Here is a 17,605-nt window from a genome sequence, read left to right as displayed (position 1 = left end):
TTAGGTGTAATTTTGAGTAATTCCAGAAATACTCTGGTTTTATATTTTTTGATAAAACTTTTCAACACTCTCTTATATAGATGACTTAATTTTTTGAGAATTAATCTCTTGGTATCTAAATCTATTTAGGACATTGTCCAGGTAATCTTACATTAATGTTTGAAATCATAGTAGTTGATACCATATTTTCACAAAAGTAAAAGGAAAATAAATAATTTTGAAGGTAAATTATTTTGAAAAGTTATTTTATATAATTTCTAGTGAAATGCGTTCTGTTACCTTATTTCTCCATGTAGTGATTTGAATACTACTATTTATTTTAGTATATGAAGTACTATTTGTTGTACTGTAGAACATAATATTACCATTCTTCAAGTAGAGAATTAAAATAGATTTTCAGTAACATTCTTGTTTTACTTGATCTGTGATTTGAGCATAACATAAGAAATTAATAAGCATTAGCATTCTTTCCTCAAAAATTTGAATAGCTCTGAGAAGCTGGTTTTGTATATAAAATAAATTCGTTTTGAGAAGTTATTTTGACCTGTTTTATTTAAAATCTGTGATTAAAAAAACGCAAGTTTATACCCTATTTTATTCTTCTCTCTCTTATATTTTTTTTGGAACTGGAATTTAACTAAGTAATGTGTATATGCACATGAGCTGTCTTCAATAAATGTAGAGCCTTAAACTGGTGAATGTTAAACACCGTTTTGTTAACTTGCTAGAAATATTGTTGGTACTTTTGACAGAAGTCTACAGTACAATTTTCTTCATAGAAACAGAACTTAGCCACATTTTGTAGTGAGATAAATAGGATCTAAACAGTGTAAACTATTTTTTCTCAGCAAAAACTATTTTTTCTCAGCAAAAACTATTTTTTCTCAGTCTTCAGTGGTTTATTCAGACTATGTAATTTTTACTTCCATTCTTCCCATTCCTTCAAAAGTATTAAAACTTTATTCAAAATACTGAAATTTCAAAATGAAAATATAGCTAAGATATTTTAGTAAGAAACCAGTGCACTGGGTTGTTTGAAGTTTGGGGGTTTTGTTGTTTTTTTTTTGTTTTTTTTTTTTCACTTAGTTGCATTTTATGTTTTGGTGACACCCTGAAGAATTTAAAAAAAAAAGAAAAAGCTTGAATGATTATAATTTTTTTTTCTTTACAGGTTTCTGCTTTGGGGTTGGATCCTTCAGGTGCTCGTTTGATAACTGGTGGATATGATTATGATGTAAAATTTTGGGATTTTGCTGGAATGGATGCCTCTCTCCAAGCTTTTCGGTCACTGCAGCCTTGTGAATGGTAGGCACAAAGACCACCTTTTGCACTTAATGTTCCATGTTAAGCTCTTGGTAGAATGCACAAAAGCCTTGTAAAGACAGCTTGTTTAAAAGACTCCTGAATACCAAGGAGTGTCCATATTGTTCACTGGTAATTTGGAAAGTAAGTCAAGTGGGTTCATTTAATTATTCCAGAGAACTGACATACAGAAGTCCTTCAACAGTAGTGCACACTGAACTTTCTGAAAAATATATTGCATAAAATAAAACACAGTGGTTTTAGCAAGGTCATTTCTGATGTCTGGCTTGTGTGGTACAGTTTATAAGGTACTTTGGTATGATTAAAAAAGGGATTGAAATTTACATGGAGTAAGTAGTACTTAGAATGTCTATTTTTAATCATTACTATCTTAAAAAGTTACAGCTGAGTTTTGGTCAGTTTGGAAGGCTAGAATGTGTATAACTGACTACCGATATGCCAAAAATTTAGATGGCGAAAGATGAGAAGAAGTTAGGACTGTTATCCTGAAGAGGAGCAAAATAGAAAGGGATTCTACTGTTGTCCTGAAGTGTGAAAAATCAGAAAAATAGAAAAGTGTGCTTTAATGCATTATGCAGTTTCAATCTCTTTGACAGATCTTGACTTCTTATAATAAGCTGACAAATGACACATTTACTTTGGAAACATAATTAAGTAAACATGCCACTTAGGAATAAATAAATAGAAGTTTTCAAATGTAAAGTGACGTTCAGACTTTGCTGGTGTGAGTTTCATTTACATGGTTAATTAGCAGGATATAAATGATATTGTCCTTTCTCTGTCATTACTGAGCAGAAAGAGCTGACAGTCTTTACTCCCACAGTAGAAAATTATTTTAGTTGAGCATTTTCAAGTTTAGAAAAAGAGTGCATTCAAATTTATTAGTACTTGCTAATAATGTTGTAAAATGTAAATATTGTATGAAAACCACAAGTAGTCCATATGTTAATGTTCTGTTTTGGGAATAGCTTGTAAATAAATTGGTAAGCTCCTTTTGGCAAAAAACTAATGGTAAAATATGAACTTAAAATACTTATTATTCTTGACACTGTTAATTTAGTGTGTTGCAAGGATCTCACAATTATTTTTATAGAAATGTTCTTCGTGAAATTCTTGTGGTTTGAGTATGTTGATGTATAAATAAAGTACTTAAACATAAACATGAAGTAATTTAAAAATAGACTTGATTGGTATGAAGAAATTACACTTCTGATGCAAGTCTCAAGGACTAATTTTGGGAGTTTAAAAATTTATTATTTAATATCTTTTTCTAAACATAAAACGGTATAAGAGCTGAAATGCTAAATACTAAGTTCCAATACTAAAGTTACAAGTTGCACAGTTGGTTTTGTTGATCATCTGAGTGTTAGCTTCACTGATGGGAAATAGTGTTAAAAGGTAGTTTCCTGAAAGGTGCTAGGATTTGAATGCCCATACTCCTAGTCTTAAGCAATGGGAAGATACTTCTTCAAGAACTTTGGATGCCATGAGAATCCAAATTCAGCTGGCAAACATTTTCTGGTCCTATACTTGAGATTAATCTCAGTGCAGAACTATTAATTAAGTATAAGTATTAATTAAGCATAATATAAGTATTAATGTAAAGTAATGTTACTGTGTACATTCTATTAATGTGCTGGGATATAAATTCTGGTGTGAAGTGGATAGACTGCTTTGTGTTCTTTGCTGTCCTTATAATGAAAAATTTGGGATCAAAGGGGTATCTGCTTCAGATACAGCAAGAGCTGTGAAATTTGTTCGTAATGCAAGGTGCTGAGAGAATATGCTGAAGCTATAATTGGGCTTTTCGATCATCAGTCAGCTTTGGACTTTCAGTTCATTTTTGTTGTTTTGGCATTATTATGGCACGGTTTTTGCCACAGGTCTTCTCAATGGAACATGTATGTGAATACACTGTTACAACAAATGAACAGACATCTAAGACATAGTAAACTAGACAGATGTTTATCTATTGTCATTTTTCCAGGGCTAATGGTATTATTTAACTTTATCTTAAACTTAGAAGAAATTAAAGCCCCAGCCATAGAAAAAGGTGTAACAATGCTGACCTATGACTAATATCCTGGTATGTGAGGTACAATGAAGTTTTATGTATGACTGCAAAATCCTTCGATAGTAGTTTACTGTAATTCCACATTTTACTTTTGGGAAGATGAAAAAGAATTTTCAGCTCTGAGTTAAATCTGGCACATACTATTTTTCCATTGGAGTTATAATAGCATTCTTAAAGAAATATGTTTGCCAGAAATGACATTTTACATGTTTGATGAGCTGTGTATGGGTAAAAGAAACATGACATACATATACGCACACATACAGTGGAATAAAAAACTTTATTCCCTTAGTAAAAGATTCTCTGCTTCCCACCTCTTTGATATAGGAGTGTATATAGACCTGTTTCTGCAATATGGTTTCTCACCACTTCTGTTGTAGTGTTTATAGGAATGTTAACTTAAATGTTTTATCTCTCTTTTTCTTTCTGCTTTCTTTATAGTCACCAAATCAAATCTTTACAGTATAGCAGCACGGGAGATGTCATTCTCGTTGTCTCTGGTAACTCTCAGGCAAAAGTTCTTGACAGAGATGGCTTCCCAGTAATGGAATGCATAAAGGGAGACCAGTACATTGTGGATATGACAAACACAAAGGTAAGGTCAAGGGCTGGAGGTTTCAGGGCAGGGGCTGGAGGTTGTTTACTTGCATGCTGTGAGTGTAAGACTAATAGGCAACAATGTGCATATTTTTAATGGTAGTTAAAAATGCAAATGCAGAAGGGTTCATTCATAGTTTTGAAGTGCTTCAACCACAGCTGGTTGTGTTTTCACCACTTTGCCCTTGTATTTCCACAAACTTTGATACAATGGTTCTATTTACCTAGATGATTTAAGTTCAGGTCAGGTTTTTCAATAGCTTAAGCCTAAAAAGTAATGATAAAATCTAAAGCTCAGACGAATGATAAAATTGATTTACTTATTTCTTGTAAAGTATATTGGCAAATAACTAGGCTAAACGCTGTTTTGCCTAAAGCTGTTCTTGTCAGATGACCGTTTCTTTTGGCTAGTCATACATACATAAAACCATCAAATAACATCTGCTTTAGTTCTAGGTTGCATAAAAATAATTCAGATTTTCTTTCTATTGTAAATGTCTAGAATTCCAGTATACTGTGGTCCAACAGTCAAAATGCTAAAATACTTGTTATATTGCCTTGTTAACTTTTCAGTATTTCTCTCCTTATTTATGCTGAAAATAAACTGAAGTCCTTCCAGCATTGTAGGAGTAGTTTCCAAATTTCTCTTTTAATGTAGTCAATAAGCATGCGCCTGTACTTCAAAGAAGTAAAGCCAGCTGGACAATAAACTGTCCAGTAATGTAGTTACATTCATAGTCACCACAATGGGAATTGCTTACTTTGCATAAAACATTCACCTTCTGTATTTTCAGTCTTAAAGATGGACAGCTGACTATTTGCAATTTGCACTTCAGTATTTTATGAAAAACTCACCTGAGGTTAAACCCATCTTGGCTCTAAGTCTTTGTTCCCTCAATTTTCTCCAACAAGAACTTCAGCTGGTGTAGGTGGACACTGATGTATTGTGACCCTGGTTAATGTTAATTCTGTTATTTTTCTGTGGCTTGAAAAAGTTTGTGTGACATTGTAGTGATGCCTGTTGTTTCATCCTTTCTCTGCATTACAGCTCTCCCAGGAGAAAAATAAGTGTGATTCTATGCCATTTTCTGAAAGAAAAAAAAAAAAAAAAAATAGATGAATGTCAGGGTTTTTCTAATTCAGAGGTGAAAATAATACAGGATGAAATGGATCAAGTACATGCAATCTGTTAGATCATTCTGATGTCATTCAGAAGGGTCCAAAGGGGTCTGATTTGTCCCTCAGCTTTCATGTGATTACACTTGAAGGATTCGGAGTAAAAGTTGTAAAACCTTCTAAGACAACTTAAAAGGCCTTTAAGACCTCTGTGTTTATTTCTTTAGGGTCACACAGCAATGCTCAATTCAGGCTGTTGGCATCCAAAGATAAAGGAAGAATTTTTGACATGTTCTAATGATGGGTAAGTATTGAGGTCTATCTTTGAGAGTGTTTTTTGAGAGACTTGTTTAGCTTTCGTGTTTTCCTGCGCCTTAATTTACTTTAAATATAATTATTTTTAATCTTTAGTAAGTACTTAATATAGTAGGATCTGGATGCAAATATTATATTTGTTTTGCCTCTAGATAATAAATTTGTTTTGTTTTTATTATTTTACTTCTGTAACTTAAAATTATTTTGAAATGAAATGTTGGTTAATTGTTTTTACAAAAAATCTGGGACAAAATTTTACTTTACCCTATATTCCTTTGGAGTAGAATAATTCCTGTGGAGAGACTCAATGTAACTGAATTCACTAAGACTGAGGATTTCAATTGGAAGTTGCAAGTTTCACTTCAGGTGTAACTGAATATTGATGGATGCTGTTTGACAAGTGTCAAAGAGATTGTTAGAATTTATTTTGTGGCTTCAGTCGTGATCTTTGTGGTTAGAATCAAATGGCAAAATGTCACATGTCATCTGCATTAATGAAGTTACTGCAGCCATCAGTAGCAGGTTCATGAATGATTTTTTTACTGATGTTTCAAATATGCAATCTCCTTTACTCCAGAGTGATGGTAAGGATTCGATTTCCCCACTAATATATGTGTAGAGTGATCCACAGTAAAAAGACTTCAATTATCAATTATTTAAAACATAGTTGGTTTTCTTTTTCCCCTAAAAGGGACTGACTTACTGGTTTAACACATGAAAATACTATTTTAAGTGGAAAGTTCACAGTTTCTGATAAAACTGTGTCAGAACGAGAAAAACCTGAATACTACATTGTGCTTTATGGAGAAATTAAGTTTTAAAAATACACGTAAGCAAACTACGTTGTTCCAGATTGTAGGCACAAAGGTAGTACTTCCATAATAGGCATTACTATTAAATGCTAGAATCAGTACTTTAGACAGTTTGCTGATATTTTGAATGCAGTAAGACATTAGTAGGGTTTCTTTATTAGGCTGAATAATTTGCAGATCATGAAAAACAAGTTAAGATACTATAAGTTATTAAGATTGTCTAATTTTCTCCCGTGTAATCAAGTCCCTTAACTAATATACCAGAAATGGACTCAGTATATCCCTGATGCTTGAATTGCTGTGAATTAAAATGGTCTGGACAAGTACGAGAAAACCAGATAAACAAGACTATAAATGGTTGTATAATTGCATTTTCACAGACACTACATGGCTGGAAGAAAAGTCTTCCCAGCTCATTGCATTTTGCTTCATGCTAGTGTCAGGTCTTCCCAGGATCTGGACATGTCCTGTGAAAAGAAAAAATTTGGATTGCTTAATTTTCCCCACAGGGCTTGGAGACAGTGTTCTGTCTGTGAAATTTAATAATAACAGAAACTAAAAAGTCTCCAGAGCTTAATCAGTAATTCATCTTAAGACTGGAGCTGTGAACAAGAATTAAAAAGAGTAGTTCCAGTTGGAACGGACGTACAATGATCATCCAGCTGTCCAACAAGTTCAGGGCTGTCCAGAAGTTAAAGCCTGTTGTTAAGGACAATGACCAGTTAACCATATCTCCAGGAAGCCTGTGTCTGAGACCACCTTTTCCGTAAAGAAATGCCTCCTAGTGTCCTGTATGAACTTTCTCTGGCACAGCTCTGAACCATTCCCATGCACCCTGCCCCTGGAGGCCAGGGAGAACAGCTCAGCACCTCCCTGTGTCTCTCCCCTCCTCATGAAGCTGCGGAGAGCAGTGAGGTCACCCCTCAGCCGCCTTTTCTCCAAAGTGGACAAGCCCAAAGACTTCAGCTGCTCCTCACAGGAGGTTCCAGCTTTGTTTCCTTCTTCAGGATGCACTGAAGGACCTTCCCATCCTCTTCCACCTGCAGGGCCCAGCAGGGCCCAGGCTGAGGCCGCCCCAAGGCTGAGCCCAGCGGGACCATCCCCTCTCTGGGCCGGTTGTGCCACGCTCAGTGCTGTGGGATGGGGTTTGTGCTCGGTGCTCTGGGATGGGGTTTGTGCTCGGTGCTCTGGGATGGGGTTTGTGCTCGGTGCTCTGGGATGGGGTTTGTGCTCGGGGCTCTGGGATGGGGTTTGTGCTCGGGGCTCTGGGATGGGGTTTGTCGTCGTGCTTGGTGCTCTGGGACGGGGTTTGTCCTCGGGACTGCTCAAGCACTGCTGAGCCACACAGTGTGTACGGAATTAAAAAGGCTGGTTAGGGAAGGTGATCTGATCATGGCAATATCTAGTCAGCTTCAAAAACATTATTAATTCAAAGAGATAAATAAAAGCCTCAATATTGTTTTCATTAATGATGTTGTGTGAGGATGAGTTGGGTTAGTGAGTAGCACACCTTTGAAAATATAGATTCCATTAGTAAATTTGGAGTACAAGTCTGATGAGGAGCTGCTTAGTGAACTGAGGTTAAGTCTGGAAAGAAGAGGCTCAGTGGGGACCCTAACACTCTACATCTCCCTGAAAGGAGGATGTGGCCAGGTGTCAGTCCACCTGTTCTCCCAGGTAACAAGAGACAGGGCAAGAGGAATTGGATCTCAAGCTGCACCAAGGTAGATTTAGGTTGGAAATTAGGAAAAGAAATTCTTCTCTGAAAGGGTGGTCAGGTATTGGAACAGGCTGCCCAGGGAAAGGGCTGGAATTGCTGTTCCTGGAAGTGATTAGGGATATGGTTTTGTGGGGGATCTGGCAGTTTTTGGTTAATGGTTGAACTTGATCATTTTCAGCATCTTTTCAAGCCTTAATGATTCTAACTGAGAGCAGTTGCTGGAATTATACCAGCTGTTTCAACCAGTATCACATGAGTTTCTGACTTCTCTTCGGTGGTAATTTTTGAATGAGGAAAAATAACTTCTGTAAGATTGCTTTAATGTGGTATTCTTAGAGAGTATTTTGTGTGAGAGAGTAACAATAGAGTACTTTGGTGTCAAGGCAGAGTTTAAAGAAAGAAATGGTCTGTGCCAGCAAGATAGAATTGAAATTTTTATTGGTTTATGCTTAAAGGAAACAAGTTTTTGAATTTTAAGCAAATCCAATTTGTATCAAGCATTCTAGAAACCAGAATTTTTCATTTAATGTAGTTTATTTGATATTTTGCTTAGAATGAATTATGGACATCATTAAATGTTACAGCTGTATTTGTCAATCTGATTTTTTTATATTTATTCCAGTATTTATACCTAATCCTTAGGTGTTGAAGAACATTGTTCATTGATTTGTAAAGCTAGTTTTTTTGTTGAAGCCAATAGATTCAATAGATTTGCACTTAGTGAAATGCTGGTCAAAATACGATACTGTTGAAGAGTCTGTGTAAAAACTTTGTTTATGTTGCATGCAAAGAAAACAATACAATTACAAGAAAACTTGGACTTGGGAGACTGTGGGCTTCTCAGGTGAGACCGAAAGACTGGCAGTCTTTGTTCCAGGGAAGAGAGGTCTAAGTAGGGAAGTATGTGATCAAGGTTTGGGAAATGTTCAAGATGGTAGGTGAGCTGAATGTGGAACTGTTGTTTTTGAAAACCTCTTCCAAACCTAAGAGGTATTTCTTGAAAGTGGGTATAGTTAAGTTTAGAACTAATAAAAGAAAAAAAAAATTCCAGATTTGTTCTGGAATGTGTTGTCACAGGAGGACATGGAGGCAAGTTTATAAAGGGATGAGAAAAATTTATGTTTAGAAGCACTTATAAATAGATAGGAAATGCAGTAGGCAGTATAGTACCTTCTACATGACAGCTGTGGATAGTAAGGTGAAATGAAGGGAATTAACTGTAATGGCCAGACTTTGTCAGCATCATTGCTGTTGTGATTGAAGACTGAATACAGGGCTAAATGAACCTATATGAACAGATGTAGCCAGATGTTCCTTATATTTTTCTGTTACTCAGTGACAGTAAATAATTAAGATGTAATTTCATGCTGCATGGCTGCTGAAAATGTAGTGTGTGAATTCTCAAGGTACAATACTTTTGCAATGGTTTTGTATTTGGAGTTGTGTGGTGTTCGTATGAGTAAGTTAACTGTTTGTAAGGTCTTCTCTCTCAAGATGGTGAGACAAAGCTCAGTCTAGCTTTATGTGATTCTGTTGCGTAGAGATTTTGGATATGAATGTTTATAATTGAAAAAAAAAAAAAAAAGTCTCCCAGTCCTGAAGCAATTTTTTTTACAGGGCAGGAGACCTGTCTGTACCCAGGTTTGACATTCCTGGCATTATATGCTAATGTGCTTTGACATTCATAGTCCTTGATATATTACACTCTCACATAATTGAGCAAGACCATTTATACTCATATGGGGAGAAATGAAAAGGTTTAGAGTATTGCATCTCAGAGGATGATACCAGGGATGCTCTTAAAAGAAGCTTTCCTTACTATGAAGAAAAGCTGAGCATCTTCTCTTTTTGCTGGTTTTAATCTGTGTTGGACATCACACAGAACAGTAAAGCACAGTGATAGTTGTCTCCTGAACAGATTTACCTACTCACATGGGTATTTCTACTACATCTATGTGGAGAGGTTTTATGTACTCCAAACCTGGTTGCCAAAACCATCAGCTATTTTTGAAGATGCTTGCAAGAAAAGATTTAAGGGCTTTCAGTTAATCATCCAGGAGTTTGGAAGCATGGTTGAAGCATGTGTGTCATGCTCCTTGGGGCACACTGAATGGCAGCGTCTGAGGCTGAAGGAGAAGAGGACACAGGAGAGCACATGAGGGATGTTAATGTACTGTTAAACCCTAATTCTATATTGTATGACTCTAGATAACATTTGCACCACCTCTAGAGAAAACAGTCATTCATGTTCATGAAACTAAAGAAATGAGCATTTGCAAGTTGTGGACTGTACCTTATCTGATTCCTGTAGCATTTACACTGTCTGTCTCTAGTTGCATGGTTGCCATCTGTGTGCAGTTTAAAAACAAAGTAAGGAAAGAAAATTTCATTTTCTGTGTGGGATGTTGAAACAGGAATTTTCATGATGCATAAAGAAGTTAAAAAGCAAAATTTGCTAGTGGCCTTGTGTTGTCAAATGAAAGTAACACATTTTAAATATGTTTTAAGTAAATGCTTTTAAAATATTTTAAATCTGTATTTCTTTTTATGTTAATCTGCTGTAACTCAAATGCTCACTTAGGGATAGTCTTTATATGTATGTAACAGCTGCTTTTGATTCTAGGTGACTAAGGCTGTAGTAGTAGTCTGAACTAAAAAGTAATTCAAATGAAGGCTCTTAGAATTGCTGTTGTAAGTGAAATATTTTGAGAGGTGATCTGTTTCTTATACATGTGTGACTTATACATGGCATTCAGATATACTGTACATTTTAAAAAATCCTAGAAGTAGGTTTGATGAGAATATATTCTAATGTGCAGTTATTAGGCTGTTGGTAAATTTGTTACTTCAGACTGCAGATATACGGGTTACCAGCAGGGAGTCTCAGTGTGTTTTGTATCACTGTTCAAGGACACAATGAACTCGGGAAAAACATATAAGAAAATGACACAGTTCTGTCAGACTCCTATATGGGAAAAACAGAAACTGCTCAGCTTGCACGCTGAACTGAGCCAGAGCCTAGACGCAGCAGTTATGGGCTTAGTCTGAAAACTCCTCTTAATTTGTGTAAGTTCACGCCTGCCTATGCAGTTGTTAGTGGATACATATAAATCTCAGTAGCTCACTTGATTTTATTTTCCTTGAAAATATTCCAGATGATGGCTTCTGGAAACACATAATACCATACTGTTTATTTTTTCATGCTATAGCCGGTGTCATTTTTGGCTTTTTTTTAAGCCTTATTTTTAAACAAGTAGTTTCATTACTCTGGGATTACAGATGAATAATAATTTTCTTGGGTTTTTTACAAGTTGTTAAGCATTTGTTAGCTTTTAGTTGCAGAAGGAAGTAAGAAAATTGTCAGTTTGTTCAATTGTCTGGTGATAAACTGTAAGTGTATGAAAGGATAACACTAGGCTAGAGATTCAGCTAATACAGTAGGTGTTTATTTGAGTGTATTTTTTAAACTAGGTTAAATCTTGTGCATAGGTTCTCATGTATGGGAATTCTGATCTTCTCAGTGCTTCAGCTTTCCAGCATTTCATGTGATTAGAACCAAATTATAGTAGAAGAAAAGAAAAGCAATTGTCTTCTCCATGGAACTGCAGTAATTCTGAAGTTTGCATTACAGATAATTTCAATTTTAATGAATTTGAGACTAATTAATTGATATCAACCTTTCACTTTTTATTTAAAGCGTATACACAAAGCTTTCATCAGTATTGATACTAACTTGAGACATAAGCTATCTTTTTTCATTTATGGTTCTATGTTGCCTAGAACTTTAAATACTCCAGAAATATTCCTGAATGATCTGTCCATTTCCATTTTATGCATTTCAATTTCCTTGCCATTCTAGATAAGGTTCAGATGCAGTGTGTGATCAACTGCACATCTTTGTCTTATCTTTGTCTTTCTTACAGATCCTTTGCCACATTATTTGGTTTATTTTGAAGATAGAATTATTAAGGCAAGGATCTTTTATTTTATCAGCAGTATGTTGAGTAAATGTACAGAACTGCATTAAAGATGATAGTAACAGAAATTCCAATTGATACATTCCCTAAAAATGAAAAAAAGTTTTGGAATTTAGGAAGTTTTTTAAAAAAAACTTTTTTATTCTCTGGAAATACACCTGAGCAGTAAAAATACCCTGTGTTTTAAGGCATAACTAACTCTTCGTTTATATTATTCCAAATACCAGTTGATTTCTGTGTAATAACAAAGAAGGAAGAGGAAACGGATAATGTTGTTTTTGTTATTTGGGTGTTTTCTTATCGCAGATGTGATAGGTAGTGCTGTAAGAATAAGCAAAAGAGGTCAGTGATGTTAAATGTTCCAGCAACAGGTGTTCTGTGTCCCAACTCTCATATATTTTTTTTCCTTTTAGAAGCAGAATCACAGCCAAACTTGAAATTTAGCAGTCATGAACTTTATGATTTGTCATTGTAGCTTGGGTTATGGTTGATTAACAGCTGGATTACTGTAGTGTTCCTCTCACAAGTCTTTCCTCTCTCATCTTCTAGTAAGTTAAGTTAATTTTCCTACTCTCTAAAAGGTGTCCTAGAGAATATTTACTATCATTACAAACTGACTTCTGTGTTACTTAGGGACAACTTCAGTGCAGATCTATTTCTAATTATTTCAGTGAAGTAGCTTCAAATCTTCAGAAATAGAATTTTTCACTTAAGTACAATTGAATTCTTGGTCTTTCGTCAAATGCATGTTTCAAGTATGAAGTTATTCTGCTCCATGGAATATGGTTTTAAACTTTTGTTTTAACCATATGCTGTTCTTTTTGTAATTTGAAGCAGAAATACGATTAATGAGGGATAACGCGTATCTGCTGTTCGCAACCATTGATGTTCACATGATTTTTCTCTCCTTTAGGATATCTGTTATGTCCTAGACACTACTAGGGACTTCTGAAATTTGATGTATCTTAGTGAAAACTGCTGTTTCCTGATGGCTTTTATCTCAGCTTACCTTTCAGTTTTCATATGTTAACAGTTTCCATCCTATTAACTAGGTTTGCATCTAGAATGCCTGCTGTCTCATCTTCTATTATCTGCCTTGTTTTAGTCTCTTTAGTGGCAGCTATCAGTATATGACTTCTCTGTAATGACAACTGTTTTCTAGCCTTTTATTAGGCTCAGAACTGCATAAAACCTGGTAATTTGACAGAAAAGAGATTTGATCAGGCCTGGAATAGCACTGCTGAAAATGATCAGCAATCAGTTTCACTGCCCATGGAACAATCAGTTATTCCCACAATGTTGTTCATCTTGTCTTGAACTGGAAAGCTCCCTTCAGCCCAGATGATTCTGTTTTTTGTTAATTTAATTCTGTGCCCCATAAGCTTAAGAGCCAAGTCACCTGTTATAGACTACATACTTGCTCCTTAGATTTTCTTTTCCATGGTAGTTTGCTCTCAGGAGGGCACAAGATTTGGTATCTCCAGCCTGCTTGGCTGTGCACTGCAAAGGACAGCTCCACTGGCTGTGAAGATGGGATTAGATGGCATTTCTCCTAGATTTATAGACTCTAAGCTTCAGGTTACATACTGTCTACTCAATCTAGGTTGACAGCAGCTCAGCCTTAGATAATTACATTTGAAGTGAATACAACCCTGGAGTTTGTTGAACTCTGCTAAGGCTTGGGACAGCATTGTTGACAACTGGAGAACTTAAGCTATAATTTTACTCTTCTTCAATGCTTTTACATATTAGAAATACTGTGCATATGAAAACATAGGTGAGAGCTGAATTTGTACTTGTGTGGTTTAGTGTAAGTGTAGTTATATTGTCTTGCTGTTTTGCAGAATTTATAGATTTTTCTGAATAATGCAGTTGAAGAAATAATGTGGTAAAGCTTGTTACATAGACTGTCCTTGTTTTGTTTAAAAGCACCAAAGTACAACACTGGAGAAGGCTTTTGAATACATATTAATAGTCCTAATGTCTTCAGTGTTTAAAATACTTTATTTGTTAACCACTGATCCATCTGCAGCTTTGAAAACTGTTGAGAACAGTAAGATAGCAATGCCAGGGCTACTACCAAGATGTTTGTATAAACTTGTGTTACAGTCTAAGCTTCAACACTGCATCTGTCTTCACAGATTTGAAGGCTAGTTGGAAAAAGCACAATTGAAAATAATTACTTATGTTTTACCTTCATCTTGGGGATAATTTAAAAATCTTTAATTGCAGTCTTAGACTTTGCTTGCACTTTCTAGATTTTCTTTTAAAACAACCTGCATGCTATAGAGTGTAGGACCTGCTTTGGGGTCCAAAGTACCTACTCACCAAAAAGATCACCCTGAATTATATCTAGTTGCATCATACTACTTTAAGGGGTAGGGAATGCAAATAATATTGTGGTGAAACAATTGAGTTTGCCAGAGGAATAGTATAACTTGGAGTTCCATCTTAGGGAAAGGAATAACTCTTGCCAAGTTGTTTCAAGCACATACATTTACAGGTGCGTATACACATAGATATGCGCTTACTGTGCCATATTCCATGTGAAAATGAAATAATGAAGTTTGAATATGTTTCTTCAAGATTTTTGAGATACTTTTGTTCCCAGTACAATATTATAGTTTAGGAAAATTTTAAGAATTATTTTAGAACATAGAGGAATACAGTTCTGTCACCTGATTTATTTTTAGTTTTATCAAGGTAAAGTTTTTTACTACAGCAAGAAACTTGCAAGTATTTTTGTGCATCAGATTACAGTACACATTTAAAAAATTGGTTGATTTATAAAATGCAAAATATAGAATTCACAGTAGCTCAGTACTTTCTGAAGAGTTGGCTCATTTTAGAACTGTGCAGTGAATGGAGCAAGAAGGGACGGTCTTTTCAATGGCTTTTGCAAGGTAATTGCAATGTTCTTAGCTTAGGATGGGAAAGCAGAAGTTTTGCATATATTTGCATATATTTGCTTTTTTTATTCCAGAACACATAGTCTTTCACTTCTCACCTGTATTGTGCTCTGCTTTGGTTATATGGATAAGCTTTCCTTGAAACTTGTTTCCATTCCTTTTCAGTTAGACTGGAAAAGTTTTTCTCCTACATCTTCTCTGGTTCTGGCTTACCCTGACTGAGAAAAGAGAATACTTTTGTGCAGTTCCATAAGCAGATCTATGAGGCAAATTCTGGCAGAATAGAAATGATGGGAAGTTTTAGTATTTCTATCAGCTTAACTTAATATCAAATAGGGAAGAAGACAGGAATTTGCCATTTATGAAATTGATAGGAAATTTCCCATGGTTTAGGGTCATATACAGGTTGTTGGGCAAATATTTCTATTGTGGTGACTGTTCCACAACCTTTCAGTGGCAATTTCCTCTCCTGTCTTCTCCCATGAAAAATGTATTACGTCTTTTACTATATGAAGATGAAGTCCTTCTCAAGTATTCACTGATAATTTTAACCTATAACTCAGTTTAAAGGACTATTTTCTCATGAGATATGCATCTTATTCAAATGACCAGAATTCTTTGATTATACTAGTATTAATGGAAAGTAAAATAGACTTAGTAAACTAAACTAAAATGTTTTTGTTTGATAGTAAGGAAGTGAATTAGGGTAGACAAGGATTTATTTTGGCACATTTCCTTACAAAGATAAAATATGATTAATGATCAAATCTGATTCTGTATTGAAGCTACACAGTAATGACTAATGATACTTAATACCCTGTAGATCAAAACTCTGTGAAAATATTTGCCTTGTGATTTTTGATGTTTAGAATTGCAGGTAATTTCATTGTTTGAGTAATGGAATTTTAAGTTGTTCCTTTTATCAGAGTCCTCATGTTATATAAATTTATGTTTTAGTTAAAATCCCACTGCTAAGTTGCTTATTTAGAGATGTGTGTTGGGGGTGGTTTTCATTTTTTGTGGAACAAAGTGGAACAGCCTGAAGTTGCATTTCTCAGCTAATAGTGGTTCCAAAGGCACATGGTTTCACTGGACGATGATGAAGCCTGGAAAAGTTTACAGTTCAGAAAATTCTGTTTAAGGCTGATAAATCCCATTTTGCAATTGAGATAGAGTATCATGGAAATTATGGGTTTTTGTGAAAGTAATTTCTTTTGTTTATTTAATAAAGCCTTTTATAAATTTTTGTATACTATCCATTAGTAACTTATAAGCAGTAAATTACATTCCAAAATCTGTTGTAATTTTTTTCTGTTAATTCCAGTAAGTTTTGTTTCTGACTTTTAAAGGATTAATCTTGTGAATACATGTGAGACATTTGTCATCTATCAGCTGGGCTAACTAATAGGAAGAGATCTTAAAACTGATAAATAATCAAAACAACATGTTTCTAATGCAGTTTCATAAGACTGAACTATTGCCTCAAAACTTCTTTATTTCTATAAATTATTTTAATGAAAGAAGATTTTATCAGAGGAAGTGTGAATGTATTTATAGTAAGACCAGTAAACATAGTAAAATCAGTGAACATTAAGTGTTCACTGATTCTGAGAGCAGATTGGTTGGTGAGCTGGGTGAAAACAGCAACATAGGAAATCGTACTCAGAAGAGAATATTTCCCTGAAAGTTCCATGGGGTTAATTGTTTATAAGCTCTTAGTACGAAGCTGTGGAAAAGCAGATACACATCTTTCAAAAATGTGTGTACACACAGAAAATGAACTTCTACTAATGGCATTGGTAGGGGAGATGATGCTAATGTAATGTTTCAGCAATACCCATTGAGTTCTGTGTCTAGTTCAAATGACAGCTGTCTAAAAAGAATGGTAAAAGACATTGAAAAGGAAAAATGTGAGAGATGTATCCTGAAACTTCAGCTAATTCAAGAATATTCAGGAAGCTGAGTACATTTCAGTTTATTGAATTATAGGATATTAAGAGACTTGACAATAGGAAAAAAAAATTGAAACAGAGATAAAATTTGAAAAGATTTTAAGGGTCTTTAAATTGTTAAAGACAGAAGTTGACCCAGTAATTGAAAGCTAGCAAGGTTTGTCTACGAGAAAGAATTTCTTTGTAAACAGATGTATTATGTGACTGTGGAACTGATCATTAGGGAAGAAATGCAGTAAATTCTTTACTAGTTCTAGCTTTCACACAGAAATTGTGGATGAAATGTCTCTTTCAGTCCTCAGACAAACCAGTAAACACAAAAAGCATCATTTAATCAGTCTGAGATTGAAATAGGCTGGGGATTCTCAGTGATAAAAACTGTGATCAAGTTTTTCATATGACTTAGCTTTTTATAGATAAAGGCTTGGTACTGAGCTGTGAGTGTCTGTTAAAGGTACTCAATTTTTGAGGATAGGAAGAAGTCCATACATAGTCCTTCTGAGGATGGCAGAACTGTCCATGTGGAGCTGCAGGTAGAATATGGATCTAACAGTTTCTACAGTGCACATTAATTGGAAGGCTTTGTTCCTGTTTTAGTTGAGTGTTTTTTCTCCAAAATCTGCTTTCACAATTTTATCAACCAATTCCTCACTGAATTTTTAGCTCATTCCCCCCCCCCCCGCCCCAACTTCTGTCTCCAGATTATTCCCCAGTAGATAATTTTGCAGTTGTTTTGCAATAATGTGGCAATAATGTTAATTTTTAAGCTAATATTGTCATTCAAATACTTTCTAATAAAGCTTTGTATTA

The 17,605-nt window shown here is 34.9% G+C and overlaps 1 protein-coding gene across 2 annotated transcripts in view; it reads left to right on the top strand.

Moving 5' to 3' along the window:
* Positions 1–17,605, top strand: part of WDR70 (WD repeat domain 70) — a 144,301-nt gene that overhangs the window by 55,508 nt on the left and 71,188 nt on the right. For both annotated transcript variants that reach the window (XM_088054208.1, XM_005527972.3), the window contains exons 7-9: positions 1,172–1,305; positions 3,839–3,992; positions 5,338–5,414. In XM_088054208.1, coding sequence (XP_087910334.1) covers positions 1,172–1,305; positions 3,839–3,992; positions 5,338–5,414 — 365 coding nt within the window. The remainder of the gene's footprint in view (positions 1–1,171; positions 1,306–3,838; positions 3,993–5,337; positions 5,415–17,605) is intronic.

This window comes from Pseudopodoces humilis, chromosome 4 (assembly GCF_049639895.1).
Source record: "Pseudopodoces humilis isolate 2021_Gansu_Grassland_sample_001 chromosome 4, ASM4963989v1, whole genome shotgun sequence".
Classification (NCBI taxonomy): domain Eukaryota; kingdom Metazoa; phylum Chordata; class Aves; order Passeriformes; family Paridae; genus Pseudopodoces; species Pseudopodoces humilis.
This window is presented reverse-complemented; position numbering and strand designations above follow the sequence as displayed.